General features: G+C 34.0%; 2 protein-coding genes across 3 annotated transcripts; both read left to right on the top strand.

Moving 5' to 3' along the window:
- Positions 1–1,017: 1,017 nt before the first annotated feature.
- LOC145618089 (DNA N(6)-methyladenine demethylase ALKBH1D-like) lies at positions 1,018–4,650 on the top strand. 2 transcript variants are annotated; one of them, XM_081672873.1, is made up of 4 exons: positions 1,018–1,162; positions 2,068–2,808; positions 3,405–3,749; positions 4,196–4,650. In XM_081672873.1, the coding sequence occupies exons 1-4, from the start codon at positions 1,094–1,096 to the stop codon at positions 4,469–4,471; spliced, it is 1,431 nt and encodes a 476-aa protein (XP_081528999.1). In that variant the 5' UTR covers positions 1,018–1,093; the 3' UTR covers positions 4,472–4,650. The 2 variants fall into 2 exon arrangements, with proteins under 2 accessions (XP_081528999.1, XP_081528998.1); XM_081672872.1 differs by having other exon boundaries at positions 2,065–2,808.
- Positions 4,651–13,421: 8,771 nt separating this feature from the next.
- Positions 13,422–19,280, top strand: LOC145616586 (alanine--glyoxylate aminotransferase 2 homolog 3, mitochondrial-like). The gene is made up of 9 exons (XM_081671339.1): positions 13,422–13,737; positions 14,592–14,822; positions 16,012–16,182; positions 16,882–17,025; positions 17,116–17,295; positions 17,678–17,903; positions 17,996–18,109; positions 18,224–18,310; positions 18,896–19,280. The coding sequence occupies exons 1-9, from the start codon at positions 13,501–13,503 to the stop codon at positions 18,937–18,939; spliced, it is 1,434 nt and encodes a 477-aa protein (XP_081527465.1). The 5' UTR covers positions 13,422–13,500; the 3' UTR covers positions 18,940–19,280.
- Positions 19,281–25,036: the final 5,756 nt, after the last annotated feature.

Below are 25,036 nucleotides of genomic sequence, written 5' to 3'. Positions count from 1 at the left end.
CCCAAAAGGGTGGGGGGTTGATGTACCTTAGTTAGACCTGACAATCCTAACTCAGACCCGATGATCCGACCCGAATAACCCGACCCGTGACCCGAAATTGACCCAAAAACATTGACCCGAAAATATATAACCCGAAACCCGAAATTGACCCAACCCGACCCATAACCAAGCTGAAAATGAGTTGATCCGATTCTGACCTGACACCCGAACTGATCCGACCCAAAGTGTTTGACTTGAATAGACCCGATACATGAAATTGACCCATACAGACCTAATACCCAAAATGTCCCAAAATTAAAATTACCTAATAATTGAACTAAAAATGTCTTGTGCCAAAAATAACACAAATTGTTCATTTTCAACCATATGCTAAGCTCATAAATAAACTGAATTGGTAGCTTTTATTATACCAATAACAAAATATATACTTCGTATAAAATTATTGATTTGAGCTTAATCCACAAATGAAACAACCCGAACATGACCCGACTAGATTTTGACCTGAGTCTAATATGACCCGAACATGCCCGACCCGATACCTGTCCCGAGTCATACCAAAAACCCAAATTGACCCAACCCAACCCATACCCGACCCGAATGTTAGCTGACCTGAAATTACCCGACCCAAATCCTACCCGAATAATCCATTTGCCAAGTCTAGCCTTAGTAGGGTTGGTGCTCGGCAAGACCGGCTTCCCGGAGAGCCCTAGGATTGGATTCATCTTCTTTGGAATTGGGCATAGTATTTTGACCTAGTCAAAACGCTAACTTTTTTTAAAAAAAAAAGAAAGTCAAAACGTCTCAACCGTCAAACAGGGCCTCAACATAAGAATTATTATGAGTTTACATCTTAGCAATTGGATTATAATGAGATCAGTAGCCCAAGTAAAAACATACTGAATACATAAACAAGGCCCATTTACTTCTACCCAAAAATTTTGTGCACTAAAATTCCAAACAAAATTAAAATTGAAGTTTGACTGTTTGAACACTTTGAACTTTCAAGTACCCATTAAAGTAGTTCTGCCGTTTTCTCAAAAAAAAAATAAAAATAAGTAGTTCTACCGACTTCCCATTAAAACGGCACCGTATTATGCTTCAGCGACTACCTGTCTTCCGTTCCGTACTCGTGTTTCCGTACATGTGTAGAACCATGACCCATGTAAGTTGCTTTCGCTTTTTCGCAACTCTTTAACTTTCAACTATTTTAATTTTGGTTAAATTTGTTTAATTTATCTTCTTGTTCTTGGGTGCATAATTTTGAGATATTTGAAGAATTTCATACTAATTTTGTTGTTAGTTCAGATTAAAATTGCTCCAAAAAAGAAAAACCTATTTTATGGGTTTTTGATTATTAATGATATATCCTAATGTATATGAGAATTGAGAAATTATACATTTATTCATAAACATTTGTTTTTTAAGTATAAAAATTGGTTCAAATTGACACTCAAAACACATTTTTTTTTTATCAAATTATGGCAATTAGCTTATAACTTGATTGAAACTTTTGAATTGATGAAATAATTGGGTTGGGTCTCAAATTTATGATAGAGAATTGGGGAACTATTAATGCTTAAAGTAGCTTCTACTTTCTTGGAGATCATAATTTTGTTCTATTGAAAGTACTATGTTTAATTCTCGGTTTTTCCTTGGAGGATCTTAATTGTAAAACCGGTTGAAAGGTACAACCCAAGGTCATTTTCTGCCCATTTGCTCACAAGGTACAAATGTACGAGAACATGAGCAAAGAAATAATCTTAGTAATACCATGCACGAGGTACAACTATAACTAGGTAAAAGTGATAATATTAGCCGAAGTTGTGTGCATTCCTAAATTAATACGGAGTATTGGGAATGTATATATTAATTATATGCAACACTAAGAATGATATGTTCATATGTACTTGTAGTATTGTAATTTGCTTATGTAATGAACATAAGTACTAGTGATAAAGTATCTATGTCTCAATCTTTCAGTAGGAAATTTTGGATTGAAGGTTGTTCATTGGAAAATAAGTACTTTCAAATTAATCATAATAATAAAATTGGATTGATGATTAGCAGGTTGAGTTGAATACAAGCAATGACACTTCTATTGGCAATCAAGAAGCCCCTGTCAACAAGAAAACAGTATATAGGGGAATATCAAGTGGTAGTAAAGCCGCTCTTTTGAAACATCTGGGTCTAAATACCAGCCAGCAGCGGCGCCCTAATGCCTCAGCTATGGCTACAAATAACATCACAAGTGGTTCCTTATCTAGAACTCACGACCAGCCTCCTGTTACGAATGTGGCTCCACAGGCTACAACTTCTAGTTTGGAGATGTCAGTTTCTTGTTCAGAGCAACCTCAGCATCTTCCTGTTGGAGATGTTGATCGTGAAAATACATGTTATTTGCCATCTTTAAGTTCTGGTTGTGATGACTCAGGAGAGGGATCCATGAAAGAGAGTAATTATTCGCATGATGTAGAGTGTTCAAACATATTGGAGGAACACTCTTTGCCGAAAAGTTTTGGAAAGCGTTGTGAGCAACCACAGTCCAAGAAGCCAAAATCCATCAAACATAATCTGAAAGATGGTGGTAGTACTAGGAATAAATATTCCAAGAACATGAGATGTGGTCCTGCTGAAATATTCGACATCTGCCAGCCTCAAGTTGATGATTCTATGTTTCTGAGACAGCCTCTAGACTTTATGGATGAAGCAAAAGAGCCTGAGATGGATAAGCTAGATGAGGAGCCTAGGGAAAGAGTGCTGAGGCCTGGGATGGTCTTGTTGAAGAGTTACATCTCCAATAGTGAACAGGTGATTTACTAGACCTTGTTGTACTTGAAAACTTTCTCGAAACCCCCATCATTTCAACTACATTTTAAGGAGACTGTATTAGCATTCAACAAATATATCATATGGAGTATATGTGTTACAATTTTACAATATGTCCTTAGACTATACTATTTCTAAATATTTGCGTGTTTTAGGCTTGAAATGAAGCATCTAAATTTCTACTAAGATTAATTATGTCAGTGTTAAGCACAAACAGAAGTCTTTAAGGTGGAGTAAAGATTCAGTAGCTCACTAGCTAAGAACCATATCAAGCTCCATATCGGCTCAGCACTTGTAACTTAATTACATGTTCTACTTTCAAATTCTTCCATATTGTTTATTTGGTACCTCTCATATTATTAGATAAACAACACTTGAAAACCCTGTTTGCTAAGTTTCAAATTAAATCGTATTGTTACTGTTAAATTATTGAATGCACCATATATGAATCTGTTTTAAGGGGCTGAACTCTGAATGAATATGATCTAATTCCACCTACAAATCTCGCGCCTGTTTTATTGTTTTGTATGTCCATTTTGGTTCCTTAGTTTTAACTCTCATTCTGTGTACTGTGCCAGGTTTCTATAGTAAGGAAATGTAGGGAACTTGGCATTGGTCCTGGGGGGTTCTATCAACCTGGTTACAAATATGGAGCAAAACTCCGACTGCATATGATGTGCCTTGGTCTTGATTGGGATCCTCAGACAAGGAAGTATCAGAATAGAAGACGAATAGATAAGTCTAAGCCACCTCGTATTCCCTTTGAGTTCCATGAGTTGGTTGATAGAGCTATGCTAGATTCACTTGCTCTCATAAGTAAAGATTCTGATGTTTCCGATGCTGAAGACATCCTTCCGCAGATGAATCCAGATATTTGCATAGTCAACTTTTACTCTGAGACAGGAAGGCTTGGTCTGCATCAGGTATATGTGCAGTTATATACTGGTTCAACTATCAATTTACCCTGCTAGCACACTCAAAATAATTTCTGAACTGTCGCTGCTAGTATTATAATCACGATGCTGTTATTCATTGCTAACTGGCATGCTGTGCTAATATACAGTTCTGAGATTTAAGCCATTGAATTAGTTAACCGGCTACATCTGATTGGTATTCACTTAAACATACAGAACTTGAAATGAAAGCTTTTTTTTTAAATTACTTGAAATTGAAATGTCTTGAAACATTTTATAGCATGCAGTTAAGATGTAAGGACCCCTTTTTGAAAGGGTGGAGGAACATAGGACTAATCTGTGATAAGTGCTAATATGTTCAGCTAAAAGGACCATTATAGCTTTCTCAGATTCTCTTGTTTGGTATTGTTCATCTCAAGTGTGATTTCTATATCGTTATCTTTTATTTTGTTCAGGATCGAGACGAGAGTGCAGAGTCTCTTAACAAAGGACTACCAGTAGTTTCTTTCTCGGTGGGAGATTCAGCCGAGTTCTTGTATGGAGATCAAAGGGATCCAAGCAAGGCAGAAACTCTGATATTAGAATCAGGAGATGTTTTGATATTTGGCGGTCAATCAAGGCATGTTTTTCACGGTGTTGCCTCCATCATACCGGATTCTGCTCCTCGTTTCTTATTGGAAGAAACCAAGCTTCGCCCTGGCAGGGTTAATCTGACTTTTAGACAATACTGAAGTTGCCTCCTTTGATGATCACAGTTAAGTTAGTTAACTCCTGTATGTATTTATGTTCTTTCTAATTAAAAAAAAAAATAAAAATAAGTTCCTTTTGTAAATGCCTTTAGATTTGAAAAAACTGACTAGTACTCAAATTATACCCGAAACTAGATAACATGATTTGTACCCGAGGTGATATTGGCCCATACCAAAAGTTAGGAGGACTATTATTAAATCGATCATAAATTTTTCATCATCAATAGATCTGACATGACCCGACTCGAATTGACTAGATCTAATGTTACCACTAATAATTGCATTTAAGCAATGTTGAAAAAACTTTCAGTATCAGTAATCATGACCCATAAGTTTACTCAGCCACAATAGCAATCAGATTTTATTTGGGTTTCTGCAAAAACTTAAACTTCAAGTATATGGCATAAAAAGTTATAAGTGCTCAACTAATGGCAATAAGGATCAAGGCTAACTTTAGGGACAGTCCATTGGGCAAACCTACTTCCTTTAATGTGGGTTTATAATATAAATGGCAAAGCTACGTTCTTCAGTTTGGGCTTACAAAAAGTGAAAAGCCACTTTCTTCGATTTGGGCTTACAAAATGTGAAAAGCCACTTCCTATATTACATACATTCTTGTTTCCCCCCCCCCCCCCCTTTTAACCAAGGTCTTGCACTAGATGAAGTTAAATTCAATAAGGGGCTGTTTGGTTAGCACAAGGTAAACGGAATGGAATGAACAAAGGGAATGAAAGAGAATGGAATGAAAAACCATTCCATGTAGTGTGTTGTTTGTTTAAAAAAACAAAGGGAATCACCATCGCCACTGCATCACCACCAACACCACAACATAACCCCCTTTTCTTTCACTTTCCCGATTCTCAAGCCACCTTATTGCCAGCCACCACCTTGTCAGATTCCCTGAAGCCCGTCGCATAAAACCCTTCAAGCCTTAATTCGATCCCTTTCACCTTTCTTTCTCCTCTTAACTAGCCATTGCCGTCAATTCTAAGTTCACAAACCCTAAGGGCCTGTTCATATTTACTTAATTTCAGTTCAGTTCAGCTCCAATCAGTTCAGCTCAGCTCCAATCAATTCAGTTTAGCTCATTTCAGTTCAGCTCCTAATTTCTTTCTCTTATAAAAAATTCATTTCAGCTAAATTCAATTCAGTTCAGTTCAGCTTTAATCATTTCAATTCAAATTAGCTCCAATCAGTTCAGTTCAGTTCAATAAATGTGAACAAGCCCTAATTAAGAAATCCAATTAAGAAACCCCAGAAAACCCCAATTAAGAAATCCAACAATTTCTCGTCTTTCTTCAATTCAAACTTCGTTCAATCGAAACAGGGGCAGCGATGGCCGATGAGGGGTCGGGGAAGGTTTTCGAGGGATGGGGGAGGTGTAACAACCTTCGGCGATGGATGGGGGAGGTGCGAACAGAAGCAGTGAGTTCCGATAAGGGGTCGGGAAGATTTTTTAGGGAGATGCGAGCTTACCGGAGGTCGGCGAGTGGCGGAGAATGAACGACGATGGCCGGGGGGAGGGCGACGAGGTGGATGGGTGGTGGCTGGGCGGTGGGGGTAGGGTAGAAGGGTGATTGTTGGTGTAGGCATGGTGGATAAGGAAAGGGAATGGAAAAGGCTAGGGGGGTGGGGAATTAATGTAGAGTAAATTTGGGTAAACTCAAAAATAAAAATGGGTAAAGGGAATGATTGAAAGTGACAAACAAACATCAACAAATTCCCTTTCCCTTTGATTATTAACCCAACCAAACGACCCCTAATTATTACTTCCTTGGATTACATTAAAATCAAAATACATCACTTAGTTAACAATTATTTACTTTATAAAATAGATGAAGTTAAATTCAATATCATTTTTAGTCATTATTTTCTCCGTCTCTTTATAATTTGAACACTTTCATTTTTACTCACATTAGATGGGGATGAAGATGATAAAGTGGAGGAAAGCTTGAATTCCTTCAATGGAGTTAAGGCGAGATAAAGAAGATGGAGTTAATGATGTTGGTGTCCTTAAATCTGATTCAACAAGTAATAATGCTAAAAACTAAGCCGTCACCATATCAATGTTCATCAATATTACAGTAAGATCACTAGATCAGCAAACCCTGTTAATCTAATAGATTAATTGGGGCTCCTTCATCAAATAATGCACTTTAAATACTATAGTTTTGAGTTGATTTTGTTGATCTCAAACTCAAAGTCATCATGTCTTAATGTTCCAATCCAATCCATTATTAATTTGCAAATTGTGTTTTATGTTTTCAATGGAGCAATGGAAAACCAATATTTAGTTAACCTAATCACAAGTACAACATTTAGTTATATCGCTTGATTGCTTGCCCCATTACGTAATCTTTAAGCTAATTAAAGATCAAATTAAACTTACATATTAATATGCCAAAATAATAAACAATATACATAGTGTTATAGTATTCATTCACATCAATCTATCAATCCACGTATAATTGGCATCATAACAATGTCAAGATAAGATAGCTTCGTATATTATACTATATGTCTTAGCTATTTGGTGGAGTAGCTAGATGTCCATAAAAAAACAAAGTAACCAGGCATATTACGATTTCTTTGGTATCAAAATTGGACATGTCTAGCAAATAACCATTATTTTTTTCCTTAGAATAACTAGTGAATCTTATTCTAAAATTAGTCTATATTCTTTTCAAAATGAATGTATCCTTTTTAACAATCAATCATTCATTGTTCTTGCTTACAATTAGTACTCATTAACAAATCCTTCTCATGGTGTCATCAAGTTAAAAGTTGATGGTTCATGCAATCATTTGTCGACAACTAGTGGTGTTGTCTTGAGAAATGTTGATGGAATCTGTCTATGTCCTTTGTCACAATTTAACAACCTCATAGAGTCATAGTCACTTGCATAGAGTTTTTGGAAAGAAAAATAAAGCAAGTGAATTGGAATGACCACTTATATTATGAAACAAAGTTGAAGGACATTGAATGTTAAGAAAAATTAAACGGTCCCGATTCAAAATCTTTCACTGGTTAACTGAACCAAGATTAGTAGGCGAGGAAGAATAAGGGAGATCTCCACCCTTAAAAGTGTTTCTAATAGTAATTGAACCCCCAACCTCTTAGAAAGTTCATTCCTTACCAATATGTCAACACTTTGTTGGTGAGTGCTGGGTGGACCGCGGACATTAACCGTTATCTATTTAATTTATATTAGCACAGCATTATATTAAGCCTCGATCGATATACCCAATTAATAAAGATATTTTAATTTCACCTAACTTGGGCCTAAATACTTTAGAAAAGACCTAAAGTAAGGGATGTGTTCATCTATAGGGATTATGTGTGATTAGCTAACATGGAATTGGATAGCCTATGCTTTTGGTAAAGGGGCACAAATCAATTTGATGAAAATAGAAATAACTAATTACTAATTTTTGCCAATATACAAAGTGAAACAAAAGTTTTACAAAAACATCTAATTTCACAAATTTGGTTAATTAGAAAGGTGGTGAGGTAGATTGGGAAACATCTAATGATTCTCATCCTGAGTTAATGGTATAGATCATGATTCTAGGACTGTAGGTCAAGACATAAACTCTATATAACCCCAAATTAATTTGATGGACACAATTTTGTGATCAAATCTTCTTGGTAGGTTTGAAATACTCAATCTCCTTAATTAATCTTAAAATTTTATGAGAGGCTATTAGGATCTTACTCGGATTGTGGAGACTTAAATACTAAGGTTAGAGAAATCATATCATCCTTCCATAAAGATATTGTTTCAAGAGATCTAAAAAGGTGTTCTTAAAGAAGTTAAGGTGCCACGTGGCGCTCTCCTCATTTAATCCGATTTTGACCCCATGTCTAAAAATATGGTTTTTACAAGATTTGAACGCATGACCTCAAGTTTAAACTCCAACGTGTTAGCCACTAAGCTATTACCATAATACATGTCATTCAATAAGAATTAAATATTAATAAAGATTTTTATCATGAAAATAATGCAATGGTTTGGGGCATCGTCCGGGCCTAACACTAGTTTTGCATTAATATTTGTCATTTAGTCATTCAGTCATTCAAAGTATGCGACAATGTAAGAGTTTCATATATATGTGTCAGCCAATGAATGAAAAGGCACGTAACTCATTAATGGTCTTCATAAATTTAAGGGAAATTCCCAATGGTAACCTCCTCTTTTTTTTATTATACAAAATGACCTCAATTAAGAATTTCATCTCACTTATGACATTAATGAGTGTTATGTAGTTAAAAAAAAGTTTACTATGGTTAGCTTTGTAAAAAAAAAAAATCAAAAAAAAAAACACCAACCTAACCACCACCTCCACCCTCATCCCTCACCAGACCTAGCCAGCCCACCTCCAACCTCACCGGGACCTCACCAGAGCCACCGAAACCGCTGAATCAACCACCTGAACCACCGAACAATTGCCTCCCCCCTTCCTACGCCTAGACCCAAACCCTAACCTCGCAACCTTCTCTCTCCTGTGGCCGTTTTGGTCGAGGAGGGGCGGCGGGTTTAGGGTTTGAGGTTTCGAATATGGGCGGGATCGGAGAAGGCGGAAGGTGAAGAGAGAGAGAATGGAGGAGAGGGCGGAGAAGAAAGAGAGAGAGGGAGGATCGGTGGTCTGTTGGTGGTCTGGGGTGATCGTGGCTTGGCTCGGTGATCTGGGGTGGTTGGGGTTCTAAGTTCGGCGATCTAGGAGGGCTGGGTTGTCGGGGTTCTGTGTTCGACTAGGGTGGTCGTGGTCGCGGTTTGGGTCCGGTGGTTTGGGGGTGGTCGTGGTCGCCGGAAAGGGAGATGGTGGCTGGCTAATTGGGATGGCTGGTTTATGGTGGTTGAATTAATTTTATTTTTATTTTTTTTTTTTTTTTTTTTTGAAAAAAATCTAACTATAGTTAATTTTAATCAACTATTTAATGAAATAAGGTTATGAGTGAGATGAAAATCTTAACTAAGATCATTTTGTATAGCTAATTTTCAAGAGGGTTACCATTGGTGCGTAGCAAAAGTTGGGGGTTACCATTGGGAATTTCCCTAAATTTAATAGCATCATACTAATAAGCTACTTCCTCTGTTTTTTATTACTTGACCTATTGTAAATAGGCACAAGTTTTAAGGCAGAGTAAGAATAAAGGTTAAAGGACCAAATTACCCCTCCAATCCCACCCTTCCCCTCCACCCACACATACAGTACTACGGAGTACATCTCAACAGTCACCACAAAGCTCCCTTCACCACCAAAACCGCCTACACCACACCACAACCACCACTTTACCACAAACACTACCCTTCACCACCCCCGTTCAGGCCGCCACCACCATACCCCAGTACCCCACCATCACATACATGAGTAAGTTTAAAGAAATTGAAAGATTGAAACTCGATTTGGTTGTGGTGGTTATAGATCGTACCCTTTGTACATACCACCACCGAAATAAAGGCAACAAAAGAGAAAGAGAAAGAAAATACCCATAATCCGATCACCGTCATCCGAACAACATTTAAGAAATTGAGATCCAAAATTAAGGCTATGAAGGTTGAATTTGGTTGTTTTTGTTTTAGATCTAGAATTGGCGGCCAAATTCAACCATCTTAGCCTCGGTTTTGGGCTCTTGGTAAACTTTGCGGAAGAATTTGGGTTGCATAAATCTGCAATTACTGCATTTCATTTGAGAAAGAAGCTTTGGGAGGATAAGAATCGATTTCGAAAAGGCGGCAGCGAATCGGACCGAGAAATTGTGCCCGAACTCGGTTCTGTTTCATAGGCTATAAATGTTGTGGACTTGTGGTGGTGTTTCAAAAAAAAAAAGTGAGTTGGTGGTTTGTGGTGGCTGCCATGGATACAGTAGAGAAAAGAGGGAGGATGTGATGGTGGTGGAGGAGGAATGAGGGGGGAGTGTTGACTGAGGTAAGAGAGGAAGATATAAAAGGTTAAAAAGTAAAGTGTTCTATTATGGTTGAAATGGTCATGAGGGTAAATAAGTAAAAGTATAATTTTGTATTTGCCATAAAAGGAAACAGGTCAAGTAAAAAGAAACTTCCCAAAAAGGAATATAGGTCAAGTAATAAAGAACGGAGGAAGTATGTACTAAAGTGGAAAACAGTTTAATTATCAAGGCACCAATAAGGAATTTTCCTTTTAATATTGCATTCTCTACCTTAATAAAATTTGCTCCATATTTGTACCAAATCTTAGTTAACATGCCATGTAGGATTATAAATTAATAAATTATAGTTATATCTAATAAATAATTCAAGTGCCACATAAGCATAATTGACCAATGAGATTTTAATGGTTACATTAATTAAATACGAAATATTATCTTTTGAGATTAGGAATTTTATCTAATATTTTAAAACAGATACGGAGAAAATGATATATTACGTAAAACTATTATGAAAAATAATTTTTTTGCACGGGTCGATCTATTTTTTTTTTTTTAAAAAAAATATTTTTCATATTTATGTGATTACATTTGTTATTTTATTAGTTGTACGTAATATATCATTTTCTCCGTATTTGTTTTAAATATTAGATAAAATTCCTAATCTCAAAAGATAATATTTTGTATTTAATTAATGTAGCTATTAAAATCTCATTGGTCAATTATGCTTATGTGGCACTTGAATTATTTATTGGATATAACTATAATTTATAATCCTACGTGGCACGTTAACTTATCTTAGGTGGCATAATCCTATAGTAGCGTTTTAAAAGTATTAATCCTATGTGGCGCCTTAATAATTTTTAAAAAATAAAAATACTACGTGGCGCTCTAAAATCTCGGGAAAAAACTTCCCTTTATATATACTAGATTAGTGCTTGTGCAATGCACGGATTTACCAGTAATATATCTTGGGATTTTTGTAATTTTTTTTTTGAGTTTACAATATTCATAAGTTCAATTTAATTGACCTTTAATTATGCTAACAACTCCTATAAAGACTCTAACAACCTGATATGAACATAAATTACCAAAATAATATGTACTTCCTCCGTTTTCTTTTACTTGCAACACAGCCTTGTGGCACGTGTTTTGAGGTCGGGTTTATGTAATGTAAACGGACAAATTTTTCATTATAATTTTTACAAATGATACTTAACCCTATTCTAATTTTTGTGTAAAAATTATATTGATAAAATCTCTCGTTTACCCTCACTAATCATATCCTAAAACTGCGTGCTTAAAAGGTGTGTTGCAAGTAAAAGAAAACGGAGGAAGTACTTATTTTAAATTAATTACCTAAATAATAGCTACTACATATCTGTTTAAAATCAAATAGCATTTTTTTTTCAAAAAAAAAAAATAAATAGGATTTTAAGCGGGAAATCTTTCAATAAAATAGCGCCACGTGTACAACTTTTAAAAAAAGATGATATCAGTTGCTACTTTAGTATTAATTATAGATAGATACGAAGTATTAGATTGTAGACAATCTAGACATATATATTCGGTCTATATCGAAACATTGTCGCTTCTAGCGAAAAAAGTTGATGGTATGATTTATGTCACTTATTCTATTATGTTGATTTGATCGTACACGTGGCATGGCTATCTTGATGTCGACTTGAAAATGACTCCATTTTTTCCATGTGTTCAAATCCAAATAATAAGGAAAAGAAATAAATACGAGTATTTTTTTTTTTTTTTCAAAAATTGGGACAATCATCCGACTAGGAAGTTGAATTGGGAATATCAGAATATGCAATATGCCAATAAACCCTCTAATATCATTAATTGTTGGAATTTTTTATTTTTTTTAGGGAATAAATTGTTGGAGTATGACTCAGAGAATCAATTGAAAATTGCACATAAACTAATGGATGAATTACTAGTGTTAAACAGAAGATTTGGTTGTTTCAATTTTAACTGGGCATATCTCTCAAACTACTTTGAGTATTGAGATGATTTAAGCGGAAGGTGAAAGTTTATTTTAAGATATTGTTTTACTATGAATTGTCTGTGGTAACCCAAAATGTTAGGGTATAAATATTCATTTGGAGGTACATTGAAAGCTTGAGTTCTTGTGCTTGTAACTCTTGTGCTTTAAACTGAAAATTTACGAGAGCAATAAACACTAATTGAAATCAATACAACTATTCTCCATGCTTGAAATCAATACAACTATTTGGGTGGGTTTTATAATCTTTAAGTAATTTGCTTGAAGGATTTTTGCACCTTCTAATTTCTATTGTCTCTTGTACTATCAAATTTCTTAATTGTTCATTTCTAATACTACCAAGCTCTAACAAACTCCTGTTTTCTTTATGTTGATATATGATAATCATCTGTTAGCTACAAACAATAGGTCGTATTCTTGATTTATTCACTTAACTATCACTTATATCTTTACTTATCTTATTTTATCAAAACTTCTTTAAACTTATCTTGACTTATTAGAATTTATTTTAGTCGTAATTTAAACTTGGATTTTTCTTGTACTCGTATTAACAATTAAAACCTTAAATATTATTCAATTCTCGTATTAGTGTATTATAATTCAATCTAAAAATCATTTCAAACCATTTTTTAGTTGGTCAAAATTACGAGTTACTTTCGTAATTTAACCAAGACGTTTTTTCTTTTTCCTTTTTTCCCAAATGTCCTTTTTACGAAGCAATACCAATATTAATTAAATAAATTCCAATTTTACGTTTACATTCTTTAATCTACTAAAATTAGAAACCCCAAAAAAACAAAAAACAAAAAAAAACCCCAACTATGGAGAAAATGTTATTTTTTTTAATAAAAATAAAAGTAAAAAATCAAATGACGTACACGTCATTAATTCCCTTCTATCTCACTCTCTCTCTCTCTCCTATATAAACAACAAAAACCTTATAATTTCATATCACATTTTTTTTTTTTTATAATTCTAATTCATATTTTTCAGTCCTACTTCTTCGGAATTACACTTAACCAAAAAAAAAAAAAAAAAAACCATCTTTAATAAAAACCCCACAAATCAAAAGGTTAAATCTTTGGAAATGAGGAGGGCGTTAATAACCGCCGTTAAAAATGGCAGAGGACGTCGTTTTGTTGCCTCTCAGGCGGCAGCAACGGCAAAGGTTGACGTCAGCTCGTCGGAAAATGACGTCATACTGCCAAAGATGCCGGCTTTTGATTATACACCACCGCCGTACACCGGACCTTCCGCCGCTGAGATCCTTGAGAAGCGCAAGGAGTTTCTTAGCCCTTCTATGTTCACCTTCTTTAATAATCCTGTAAGTTTTTTATTTTAATTAATTATTGATTGATTAATACTATTCATTAGAATTATTTTGATTAATTTGATTGTTAGTAATATCTGTTTTTATTAATGCATTCGTGTTATTCTTAATTTTTATAACCAGTGATGTAGTTTTATTGTACTACATATAGTGTAAATTAATGTTCCTGAATTCTGAAAGTATGTAAATTTATTATTTGATTGTATGATTTGATATTAATATTACTTATATTAGTGATTTTTCTCCTTATATAATCAAGTTATGCATTATTGACTTATGGTAAAATTTAAAAGGAAACAAATAACTAATAATATAGAAGAATCATATCAATCTTATACGTAGTACTAGTTTATACACTGAATAGTGTGAATTATTGATTGATGATTTGATGGTTGTGATTAAGAAATAAAATGTTTGTTTGTCATTAAAAAAAAAAAACATATTATTGATTTTATTATGATTAATATTTTTGTCAAAATGAGAAATTGATTGATCAATTATTCAATAATGGCCATAAATCATAATGGGTGCTAGGTTCATTATAAGCTTAATGTGCACCCGTTTATGGTCGATATGTGTTCATATGTCCGATTTTAAAATGGGAATCTCAAAGTATTAAAATATGGATAGTAACTTATGTACATAGTACAATATGTCACAGATATTGTGGACCGGGTTTATACGAGATTTGTATTGATTGTAAGGTGACTATGATTTTTGTTTTCCAAGTTTGTGTAAATTATATAATTTGGCACGTAGTTTATTCATTATGATTTGGGCGGATGTATCTACTTTTTTTTAATTAATATTTATGTAATTATTTTGTTTTTTGTTGGTGGGTGTGGCAGCTGAACGTGGTAGATGGGAGAATGCAGTATCTGTATGATGACAAAGGGAGGAGATACTTGGATGCATTCGGGGGGATCGCAACCGTGTGTTGTGGTCATTGCCACCCCGATGTGGTTGATGCCATTGTGAAGCAAACACAGCGTTTACAGCACTCTACAATCTTGTACTTGAACTCTGCTGTTGCTGATTTTGCTGAGGCTTTGGCTTCTAAATTGCCGGGTGATCTTAAAGTACGTCATTTCCTTTTCAACTCTATCAACTCTTGTTAGGTGTTACTCCACTTGTTGGTTTTATGCTTTATTTGAGTACTTATGATTATAGAAAAAGAAAGTGACTTTGTGCTTGTCCTATGTTATAGTCTTTTCACTAGTTGTTACTTGTATGGGAAACATTTGTTTGTTATTGGACGTGTAAAGCATACAACAAAGAACCTGTCTCTTAGCTTGGTGGGATCATTTTTTTGTTGTTGTTGGTGACTTGGTGCAACTCCTTTTGGTAACGTTTTTTGTTTTCCGATTTTTCTATTTATTTTGGATGGGGAAGAAGGTACGGAAAAATTGGACTTACAAGAACCAAGGAACATATCACTTGGTAGAATGGCATACAGTGAGAGGATCTTAAATGATGACTACAAGAGAGAGTTTTTTTTGGTTCATGTAGCCGGCCTCATCATTGGGATTAAGGCTTTGATATTGCTTTTGTATGTGGATGGTGGGTGGGGGGTGGGTGTGTTGTGACATAGTTTGACTGCCATATTATTTTGCTTGAAATTTCGGACTCTATTATTGTTCATTTATTATTTGTGTACTATATCATTATAGCATTTCAATTCTCTCACAAGTCTTCCTCAACTTATAGAAGATTAGAATGTCAGCTATTCATCCTTATCCTTATTCCCTAGAGTTGCAAAGCTGTTTATGCCTTTTTTAGAGCCTTGATTGGATAAGATGAACAAGTTAATGATAGTGATCATTTATGATGTGAAAAATGGACATAATTTGCTTGCATGCTTTTGCTTGGCATCTTTCTTACAAAGTAGTTTCCATCTCTATTTCCATGTTAATTATTTACTATATATAGGATGTACGAATTTTTCTGGTTTTTCTAAGTTAGGGCCTGTTCACATTTACTGAACTGAACTGATTGGAGCTGAACTGAACTGAACTGAAATGAATATTTTATGAGAGAGGGAAATTAAGAGCTGAACTGAACTGAACTGAACTGATTGGAACTGAACTGAACTGATTGGAGCCGAGCTGAACTGAACTGAACTGAACTGAAATTAAGTAAATGTGAGCAGGCCCTTAGAGGGAACTCTTCCATGTTGCTTAAATTTATTTGTACACTATATGGTTGCTTTTGTAGAGTGGTTTTTTGGGTCTTACTCTTTAACTTATGGATTTAATTTACGTGCTGTAGGTTGTGTTCTTCACAAACTCCGGAACAGAAGCAAATGAGTTGGCTTTGATGATGGCAAGGCTGTACACTGGGTGCCAGGATGTTATCTCTGTGAGAAACGCCTACCATGGAAATGCAGCTGGAACTATGGGTGCAACTGCTCAGTCCAATTGGAAGTTCAATGTCACTCAGGTATAAGGCTCCACTGCTATTGCAGCTAAAAGATTGCTCATGTTTGAGTCTCTTAACCTGTTTTTTGTTGAGCTGATTGCACCATGAATCCTGTTCTTGAGTTTTGACTTGCTTGGATCGTAAAAGGATTTAGTCTTTCCTGTTCCTGGATGATCTTGATAGAACGAGCACTCTGTTATTAGATACCTGTCAATTTCTAAGGCTGAGAAAAGTACTCATAATGGCTGTGCTTCACTCTTTTTGTTGAATTCTACCGAGATATTCACAGAAATTTGAGCTGGTATCTAGGTATAAACTATAAAGTAAACTCTTTGGACATTCACAGTAGAGAGCAGAATTCTCAAAATCAATGCAATAGATTGCTATCTAGTGGAAGCACTATTTGTGTATTTTTCTTGCTAGCTTTGCTTAAAGTTGCTGGAGTGCTCAACAATCAGTCAGTGAAAAGCACGTGGGAATGTAGCAAAATTTCTGTAGCGGAAGGCTTCTTTGCTTTTGAGAATCTAGCAGAATTTTTGAAGTAATACTTACAAACAGAACTATCTGACTTTATGCATTTTTTAAGCTGTTTACTCTCTTCCCTGTATTCTGTTTTCGAATGATATAAGCTTTGTTTCTTTAAGAAAGGAAATCAATTTACCATATTCTTAGGATTCTTCAATGGAGTAAAAAGTTTGCTAATAGCTGAACCTGTTACAGAGCGGAGTCCATCATGCCATGAATCCAGATCCTTATAGAGGCCTGTTTGGAGCAGATGGAGAGATGTATGCAAAGGATGTTCAGGATATCATCCAATTTGGTACATCTGGTCATGTCGCAGCTTTCATTTGCGAAGCTATTCAGGTCAGTATCTTCTTCCATAAGAATGCACATGGTGTTCTTTTTGGGAACATTAATCAGTCATTCTAATTAATAATCTTATTTGTGTGGCAGGGAGTTGGAGGAATTATCGAATTGGCCCCTGGCTACCTTTCTTCTGTGCATGACATTGTGAAGAAAGCTGGAGGCCTTTTTATTGCTGATGAAGTACAAGCTGGATTTGCTCGCACTGGAAGCCACTTTTGGGGTTTTGAGTCTCATGGAGTTGTCCCTGACATTGTGACAATGGCAAAGGTTGGTGAATTCCTTTTACTTAATTACAGCACAGTATATGTGATTTATATTGAAGCTGCCTAGGAAAGTTAGGCTGTTAGGCGCATGCTTAACATATTTGAATGTTTTCCCAAGCTTATTTTATAGTCATGTATTCTTTCACTATACTTGAAGGTTTGAATTATGGCAGAAGTAGTGGAAATTGAATCAATGAACTATTACATTGATTCATTTTTTGTTGCAACTTAGAAGGAACTGTGAGAGTGAGGATACATTAACCCCTGAATATAAGCGAGCAGATTTGGGATCTTTAGAACACCAGGAACTCTCTATCTTGGGTGGTTGTTAAAAGTTCTGAAAAAAAATCTTCTTTTGACCTATTTATCTGTTTTTGGATTTTCAGGGTATTGGAAATGGTATTCCCCTTGGTGCAGTAGTTACCACCCCTGAGATTGCGAATGTCTTGACTCGTCGTAGTTATTTCAATACCTTTGGTGGAAATCCTGTATGCACTTCTGCAGGACATGCTGTTCTCAAAGTGATTGAAAAGGAAAAACTTCAGGAAAATGCTCATGTTGTGGGTACTCATCTCAAGACACGGCTCACCGCTCTGATGGACAAATATGAGTGTAGGTTTCATGCTTGATTCTGATAAAACAAAATTTTTAATTTTATTTTTAAGATGTGCTGATTTTTTCTACTTTGCTGTTTTTTATTGTAGTGATTGGTGATGTGAGGGGAAGAGGATTGATGCTAGGGGTAGAACTTGTTAAAGATCGTGAAAAGAAAATTCCTGCGAAGGATGAGGTCTTTCATGTGATGGACCAAATGAAAGGTAAATATTGTGGTCCTTTGTTAAGTTTTCAATTTTACCTGAAACTTTCTCCTTGTGTGCCTTAAACCTGTGCTATAAGCTTTCTTTTGACGGAAATTGTCATATACTCTGTAGAAATGGGAGTATTGGTCGGAAAAGGAGGATTTTATGGCAATGTATTCAGAATCACACCTCCCCTCTGCTTCACCAAGGATGATGCTGGTAAACCTTGCTCACCCTTCTTATAATAATATTGCTTGTATAACTTAATTTCTTGAAATTTAGGCATGAAACAGGGTTTTGCATGTGTCGTTCTCTAGTACGAAAGCTCTGATGTGCAGAAGAATGCATTCTCATCACGACTTTTCTGTTCCATTTTTTTTACATATAATTTTTTATTTCGTCAAATGATCAAAGGGAGGTGTAGCATTCGACTTAAATTAGAGTAATGCTTGTCAGGCTGTTGTCAATTATAGCACATTTTTAGCATCGTATAGTCTAATGTCTATTAAGAAACCCGGAAATTTGAGCAAAACCAACCCAAACTTGACTTGTCAAATATTCCGTGAAATTGCATCTAACCCGAGAACCCAACCACACCTGGCTGAGAAACACCTGAGTACCTGACCAAATATGATTGTAAATTTTGACAGCATGCTGGTTAAATATGCACTTTTCACCTGAAAACTCACCGACCTGTATCTGTCCGATAAACCTGTTTGACACGACTTGCTTTCAAAGTCTTTGTTTACTTCGTTTATGATTGAAGTTATTTATCGTATTGTATCTCTTTGGGTGTTTTTTCAGACTACCTGGTGGACGTGATGGATTGTGTGATGGCTAAGATGTGAAGCCATCTGATATCAAGCTGCAAAAAGTGATGCAATTCGAGTCAATATCATATGTAAAGTTCATTGCATTTGGTAATGTGTTGTATCTATTGCTTGCTTCTTGGTAAAAAATCTAAGCATCCAATTACAGCTTGAAGTTCTCTTGTTCTGTAGAGGACGAATATGAACGATGATGAGTCAACACCTCGTTGTCTCTCCATTAGTCTCATTTCATATGCATGCTTCGGCTTCTGCTTGATACAAACATACAATCACCGTTTCGTATTGTGAACCTTAGATAGTTTTTCGGTATTATGTTAGTAATTGTTTTCCGGTAACAACATTTTCTTTTTGTTTCTGAACCTTAGATAGTTTTTCGGTATTATGTTAGTAATTGTTTTTTTTTTCCATGTTAGTCACTGTTGCGATAGTATTAGCCTCTAATACTCTAATAGTAAGAAGTAAGATCACACCTCGATCAAAAGTATATAATGAAGCTTATATCTAGAAAGTAACACCACGTCCGCAATGTTGATGCAGTACAAAAATATTTCCCTTGACACAATTGTGTTAGCAATGTTATATGTATAAGTTATGTAACCCTCTTATGTCGTGAACTCGTAATGTATATAGACTTGCACGTTTCTTTAACCCGTAATATGGCCTGAAACTAGCTCGACAGTCATAAATTTGCCAAAAGAACGACTTTGTGAACGAAGGAGTACAGTTTAACACTTTAAGAACGTACCACTCTTTTAGACCCTGTTTGATTCACCTTAATTTTGCTGAACTGAAATTATTTTTACTGAACTGAACTTATTTTTACTGAACTGAAATGAATTTTACTGAACTGAAATTATTTTTACTGAACTTAAATTATTTTTACTGATTTTCTATTATAATTCTTCTTTAAGAAAACTGAATTTTACTGAACTGAACTTATATTTACTAAACTGAAATTATTTTTACTGAACTGAAATTAATTTTACTGAACTGAACTTATTTTTACTGAACTGATCTTATTTAACAGCCTAAGTATTCACATCACATGAATTTGGATATTTCAACATTTATTCTTGAATTCTTGAACATCAAGGATTTATGAATATCAAAGATGAAGGTTATGATCTTTATCGTTAACATTGTCTTTGAAAATTTGAGCACTTATGGAATTGATGTTCTAGTTCGAAAATTTTGGACATTACTCCGGGTTAGACATATATACCAAGAACCAAATAGAGCTCCCAATTAAGTGATATATGTACTCTATCGAATCACCTTGTAGATAGTTGGACGATAATTCCTCTTACAAGATGGGAATGAACCAAATTAAAAGAAAAAATAGTGAAAAAAATTTCTTGAAATCAAGTAAATTGGGCCTGAGGTTAAAGCCCTCCTAGAGGAGCGGATTTCAACCCTGTCTCCCCAACACTATTCATAGGAAGGGTAGGAGTAGTTTTCTCCTTCACTTTCATCTCCAGTTCTTTGAGACCCTCAATTACCATCATCATTGGTTTCGTCATTGTCACTTGCTAGATTTGAAATAGGCTCAAAGACAACCATGGGTGTTTGGTTCACAGAGTGGTATGGGGTTGGAATCAGGAATGGGGTTAAGGTGGTATCGGGTTGGAACTTGATACTTAATACCGTGTGTTTGGTTTAATCAGGAATTGAATATCTCACTGCTCTCTCCTTCTATTTGATACCTAAAGGAATGGAATGAGCCAAACCCACCTCCCTCCTAAGGTTTCTAAACCCCATACCTCATGGGTTTGAGGTATGAGTTTGAAATTCATATTTTTGACAACCAAACATATGGTATGAGTTTTAGTCATTCTAAACCCATACCTCATACCTATATTTCGTGAACCAAACGCCCTCACAAGATATGAGCTTTAGTGGGCTGAGATTGAGCCATTATCCAAAGGAGAATATAACCATATATAAATCTAGTAGAGTTTCATCCTAAAATCAATTGATGATAGATAAAGTAGTCTACGAATATGATAAGTCAGTTATTCTCCCTCTATTCTGTAAATATAGGATAACTATTCTCAACTCGTAAATAGATTATTTTCAATTTGAGAAAATATTTTAAATACTAAAAAAGATACAGTATTTGAATAAGCTGAAAATATAAAAAAATGTAAACTCGACCTATTGAATTATAAAAAAAAATTAAAAAAAAAAAAAAAAAAAAGAAAAAGAAAAAACAAATAATGAAGGACACACAAGGAAGCATTCTTGTAGCCTCGCAAGGCTCTCTCATTGCTTCTCAAATTTTGTTGGTAAACAAAAATTATTTGACATGTGGAAATTTATAATTCAAATTGTTAAGCTGATTATATCTTAATTTTCTAATGAATCTTAAGTTCATCAACTCAAATCAATTCTTAGTAAAGTTTAACTGTTTTGAATTCTTTTTGAGCTTTAAAAAACTTGATTATCGATAAATATGAACAAATGTTATCATATGTCAAACTTCTAAGGAAATTAAAGGTTAAGGCTTATATATATAGATCTTGGTCATACACTAGCATGAGCAAAAATGAACGAACCATCCTCTATAGTAAATCTATCATTACACTAACATCAATTTGAATGCAAAAATCTATAACTAAACCAGTTTTATTGCAAAAATCTATAACTAAACCATTTTTATTTGGTGTAAAGAGAACTATAAAAGACATATAATGTAGACGAGATTCAAATACAGATTGTATACTTGTATGTACCACCTCTAACACTTTATTCAAATAAGCTAGTTGACCGTAAACATAACTACACCATATGATTATATATTAATACAATTGCTTTATTCTATTATTGAACAACAAAATACTATAAATCATTAAAAAAAAAATAAACTAATAATTACACTAATTAAACAGCCATTAAATTAGATGTCCCAGAAAACCTTACAGTAATGGAAGAATGATGAGCGGCAGATCTTCTCGACGACGTCGAAAACTGAAGGAGGGCAGAAGAGAAAACTGAGACTAGATCATAGAAAATTTGAGCAACTTCTGAAAACATTAAAAGGCTTCTTCTACAAATCACACACACTAATATTGGAGCTGGGTAATTATCCATATTATATATATTTCTTGGTAGATATATCTTCTTATACTTGTGATTATAGTTAAGCAACTATATTATATATGATACATCAAAATGTAGAAATAAGAGCAAAAAAAAGGAGAGAAATGAGAGAGATGTATGTTATGTTTAGTTTCAAAGTGGTTTATAGTAAAGACTTTGTTGTGGCTAACTTATCAAACACTATAATTGTAGAGAAAAGGTCCACATGGAATCAATTATCAATTAATATATTTTGCTGTATTTTACAAGTAACTGTACCTGAATGCAACAATTTTATAAATTTAATATTTCATCATTTTTTTTTTTCTAATTGCAATATATATTTTTTACATTAAATGTTGCAATTAAAAAAAATGGATCAACCGAACAAGCATAGTAAAAAATCTCAAGATAAATATATGTAATTGGTATAAGTAAACGGTAAGTGATTAACTTTTATGACACGGTCATGATAAAATGATGTATGAAGTACCAATTATTATTACTTTAGAGTTTTTAAATTTTTTTATTATTATTATTTTTTTTTATCAAATAGGTTTCGTGATGCATAAAACATACTCCATAAAATTAAATAGAATTCTACTTTTAGAAGTATTCATCCATGAAATGTATTAGCTATTAGTCTTTTAAGTATAAATGATTTTAATATAAAATTCAAATGTCTAGTAGCGATTAATAGGTATTCTCTCATAAAACGTCTTAGCTTACAACTCAAAGTATTAAGGGTCTGTTCACTTTAACTTAATTTCAGTTCAATTCAGCTCCAATCAGTTCAGTTCAGCTCCAATAAGTTCAGTTCAATTCAGTACGGAGTACCTAATTTCCTTTTCTCATAAAATATTCAGTTCAGTTCTGTTTAGCTCCAATCAGTTCAGTTCAATTTAGTTTATTTCAGCTCAATTTAGTAAATGTGAACAGGCCCTAAGTGAAAATTAAAACACTTTTCAAATATATTGTGTAAAACTATTAACAATATGTGGAAAAGAGTAAGAAGGGATAAAAATTAGAGGGATTTATTTTCCTTCCTATCAAACAAAACAAATCATTTATGAGTTTTTTATGGAAAAATACAAGTCCGCTCTTTCCTTGAATTTTGTCTATGATCGCTAACCAAACACATGGCTTAAATACAACAAAATTAGCACCCACACCAACACCTCTACATCACAAGGAAAAGTGTCCATTTCAACATAATACTTTGTAGTATATAATTACTTAAATAGAAATAGAATTGTTACAAGCAAATGAAATGAGCATAATTAAAGTATTAGTACATAGATTATTAAATTGTTCACATCAAAGAAAAAACAATTATTGTATATTGTAATATTGTCCTAACATTTTAATATTAAAATTTTATAATTAAAAAAAAAAATTAATGTGGCTTGAAATTTTATTTATACAAATTTAAATTTAAGTTTCTCTTGAGTTTATACAAGTACATACACATTTTTTCTAACCTGTATTAACAATTGTAAATATTATTTAAAAAAAAAATAGATTTATTATGCATTGACAAACATGTAAAAAGAATTAACAATCAATACTTGTATTAATTTTCAAATGTATTGACTAATCATAAAAAACAAAGTCATTAATGAAAAATTGATTGAAGATTTAAAAATGTGCTACCCACCATAGACTAGGTATGTTGTTGTTCCATATCCAACGGTAGAGAATGTAAGAACCTAAGATGAGCACATTATGATGTCATTCAAATGTTTGATACTAACGTTATATACTTGTATAGCCCACAATAGCATGTTTCTTGCTTCCTTTTAACGAAATAATGTCGTCATTTTTAGATCTTCAAATTCTGATTTCTCTGCTTTATACATTGGCATCTCCAAAAGTTCAAATAGAACCAAATCATATTATTAATTTTGAGTACAATCATATGATTATATTATATATGAAACTTATAATACTAGATTTCAGAGTATCCAAGATTTAAATGATGGTTGTTATTAGTTTTAAGAAAATAGCATGTACTTACTTCTTTTGTTATTTGTTATGTTAGCCACTAACTTCATCTACTGCCCGTCTCTTCCCACTCTTGAACTTTGCAAGTGAATATGACGGATGGGTAGAGGTGACAATAAGGTAGTTTTTCTCGGATTCAAGTTGAATATATAGGTCAAATTTAAGTAAAGAATTATGGATTTATTACATATTAGGTTTGGTTTAGGTCATTCTCATTTTTATACACATTAGGTTTGGTTTAGGTCATTCTCATTTTTATTGTCAATTGGTTCGTGTAGGCATGAGGCATGTGGCAAGGGGCATGGGGCATGGGCATCTTAGCTCAAAGAGAATAGAAATCTCATGTAGAATCGAAGGAATAAAGCTCATCTAATTCCAGATTTCAATACGACTACAAATTGTGAATTGATTTAATACTATAATACTCGTATTATTGTACTATTACATTATAATAGTGGCGTGTTTGTAATTTATCATCAATCAATCAATCAATGTTGGCTTTGGTTTGATTGTTTACATACAATTGTTATTCATATAATGGAATGGGTGAATTAAATGGAATAGAAGCCTTTTTAATTATAGATGGAAAAGTATCCATAGCCTCCATTTTGTAACATTCACAAAGTGAAGTCCATAAATATATTTGAGGTGATCATTAACGTTCTACCGTGTTTGGACAAACATAAAAACGCATTTTTAATTCAATACCCGAGCCTAGTCCCAAAAAATATCGTTATAGCCCGACAATCCCAACATTATTCGCAAGTTTGGGCACAAGATTTTACTTAAAGGCCCAGCCTAATTTTGATCCTCAATAATGTATACACATAGTTGTCGTGGCTTGGTTAGAATTTGAATACCCATATTAATTTTACGAACTTACGAAGTACCAATTACCTTAACTACAAATTCCTTTGAAAAAGCTACACTAGTTGCAATATTTTAGCCAAGTTCCACTGAAAATAACTCAAATTTTGTGACATTATTTGAGTAACATTCAGTGAAAATTAAAGAGGGACAAAATTTTGAAGAT

Source organism: Chenopodium album, chromosome 26 (assembly GCF_948465745.1).
Source record: "Chenopodium album chromosome 26, dcCheAlbu1.1, whole genome shotgun sequence".
Classification (NCBI taxonomy): domain Eukaryota; kingdom Viridiplantae; phylum Streptophyta; class Magnoliopsida; order Caryophyllales; family Amaranthaceae; genus Chenopodium; species Chenopodium album.
Note: the sequence above shows the minus strand (reverse complement) of the source record. Positions and strands in the feature narration are given on the sequence as shown.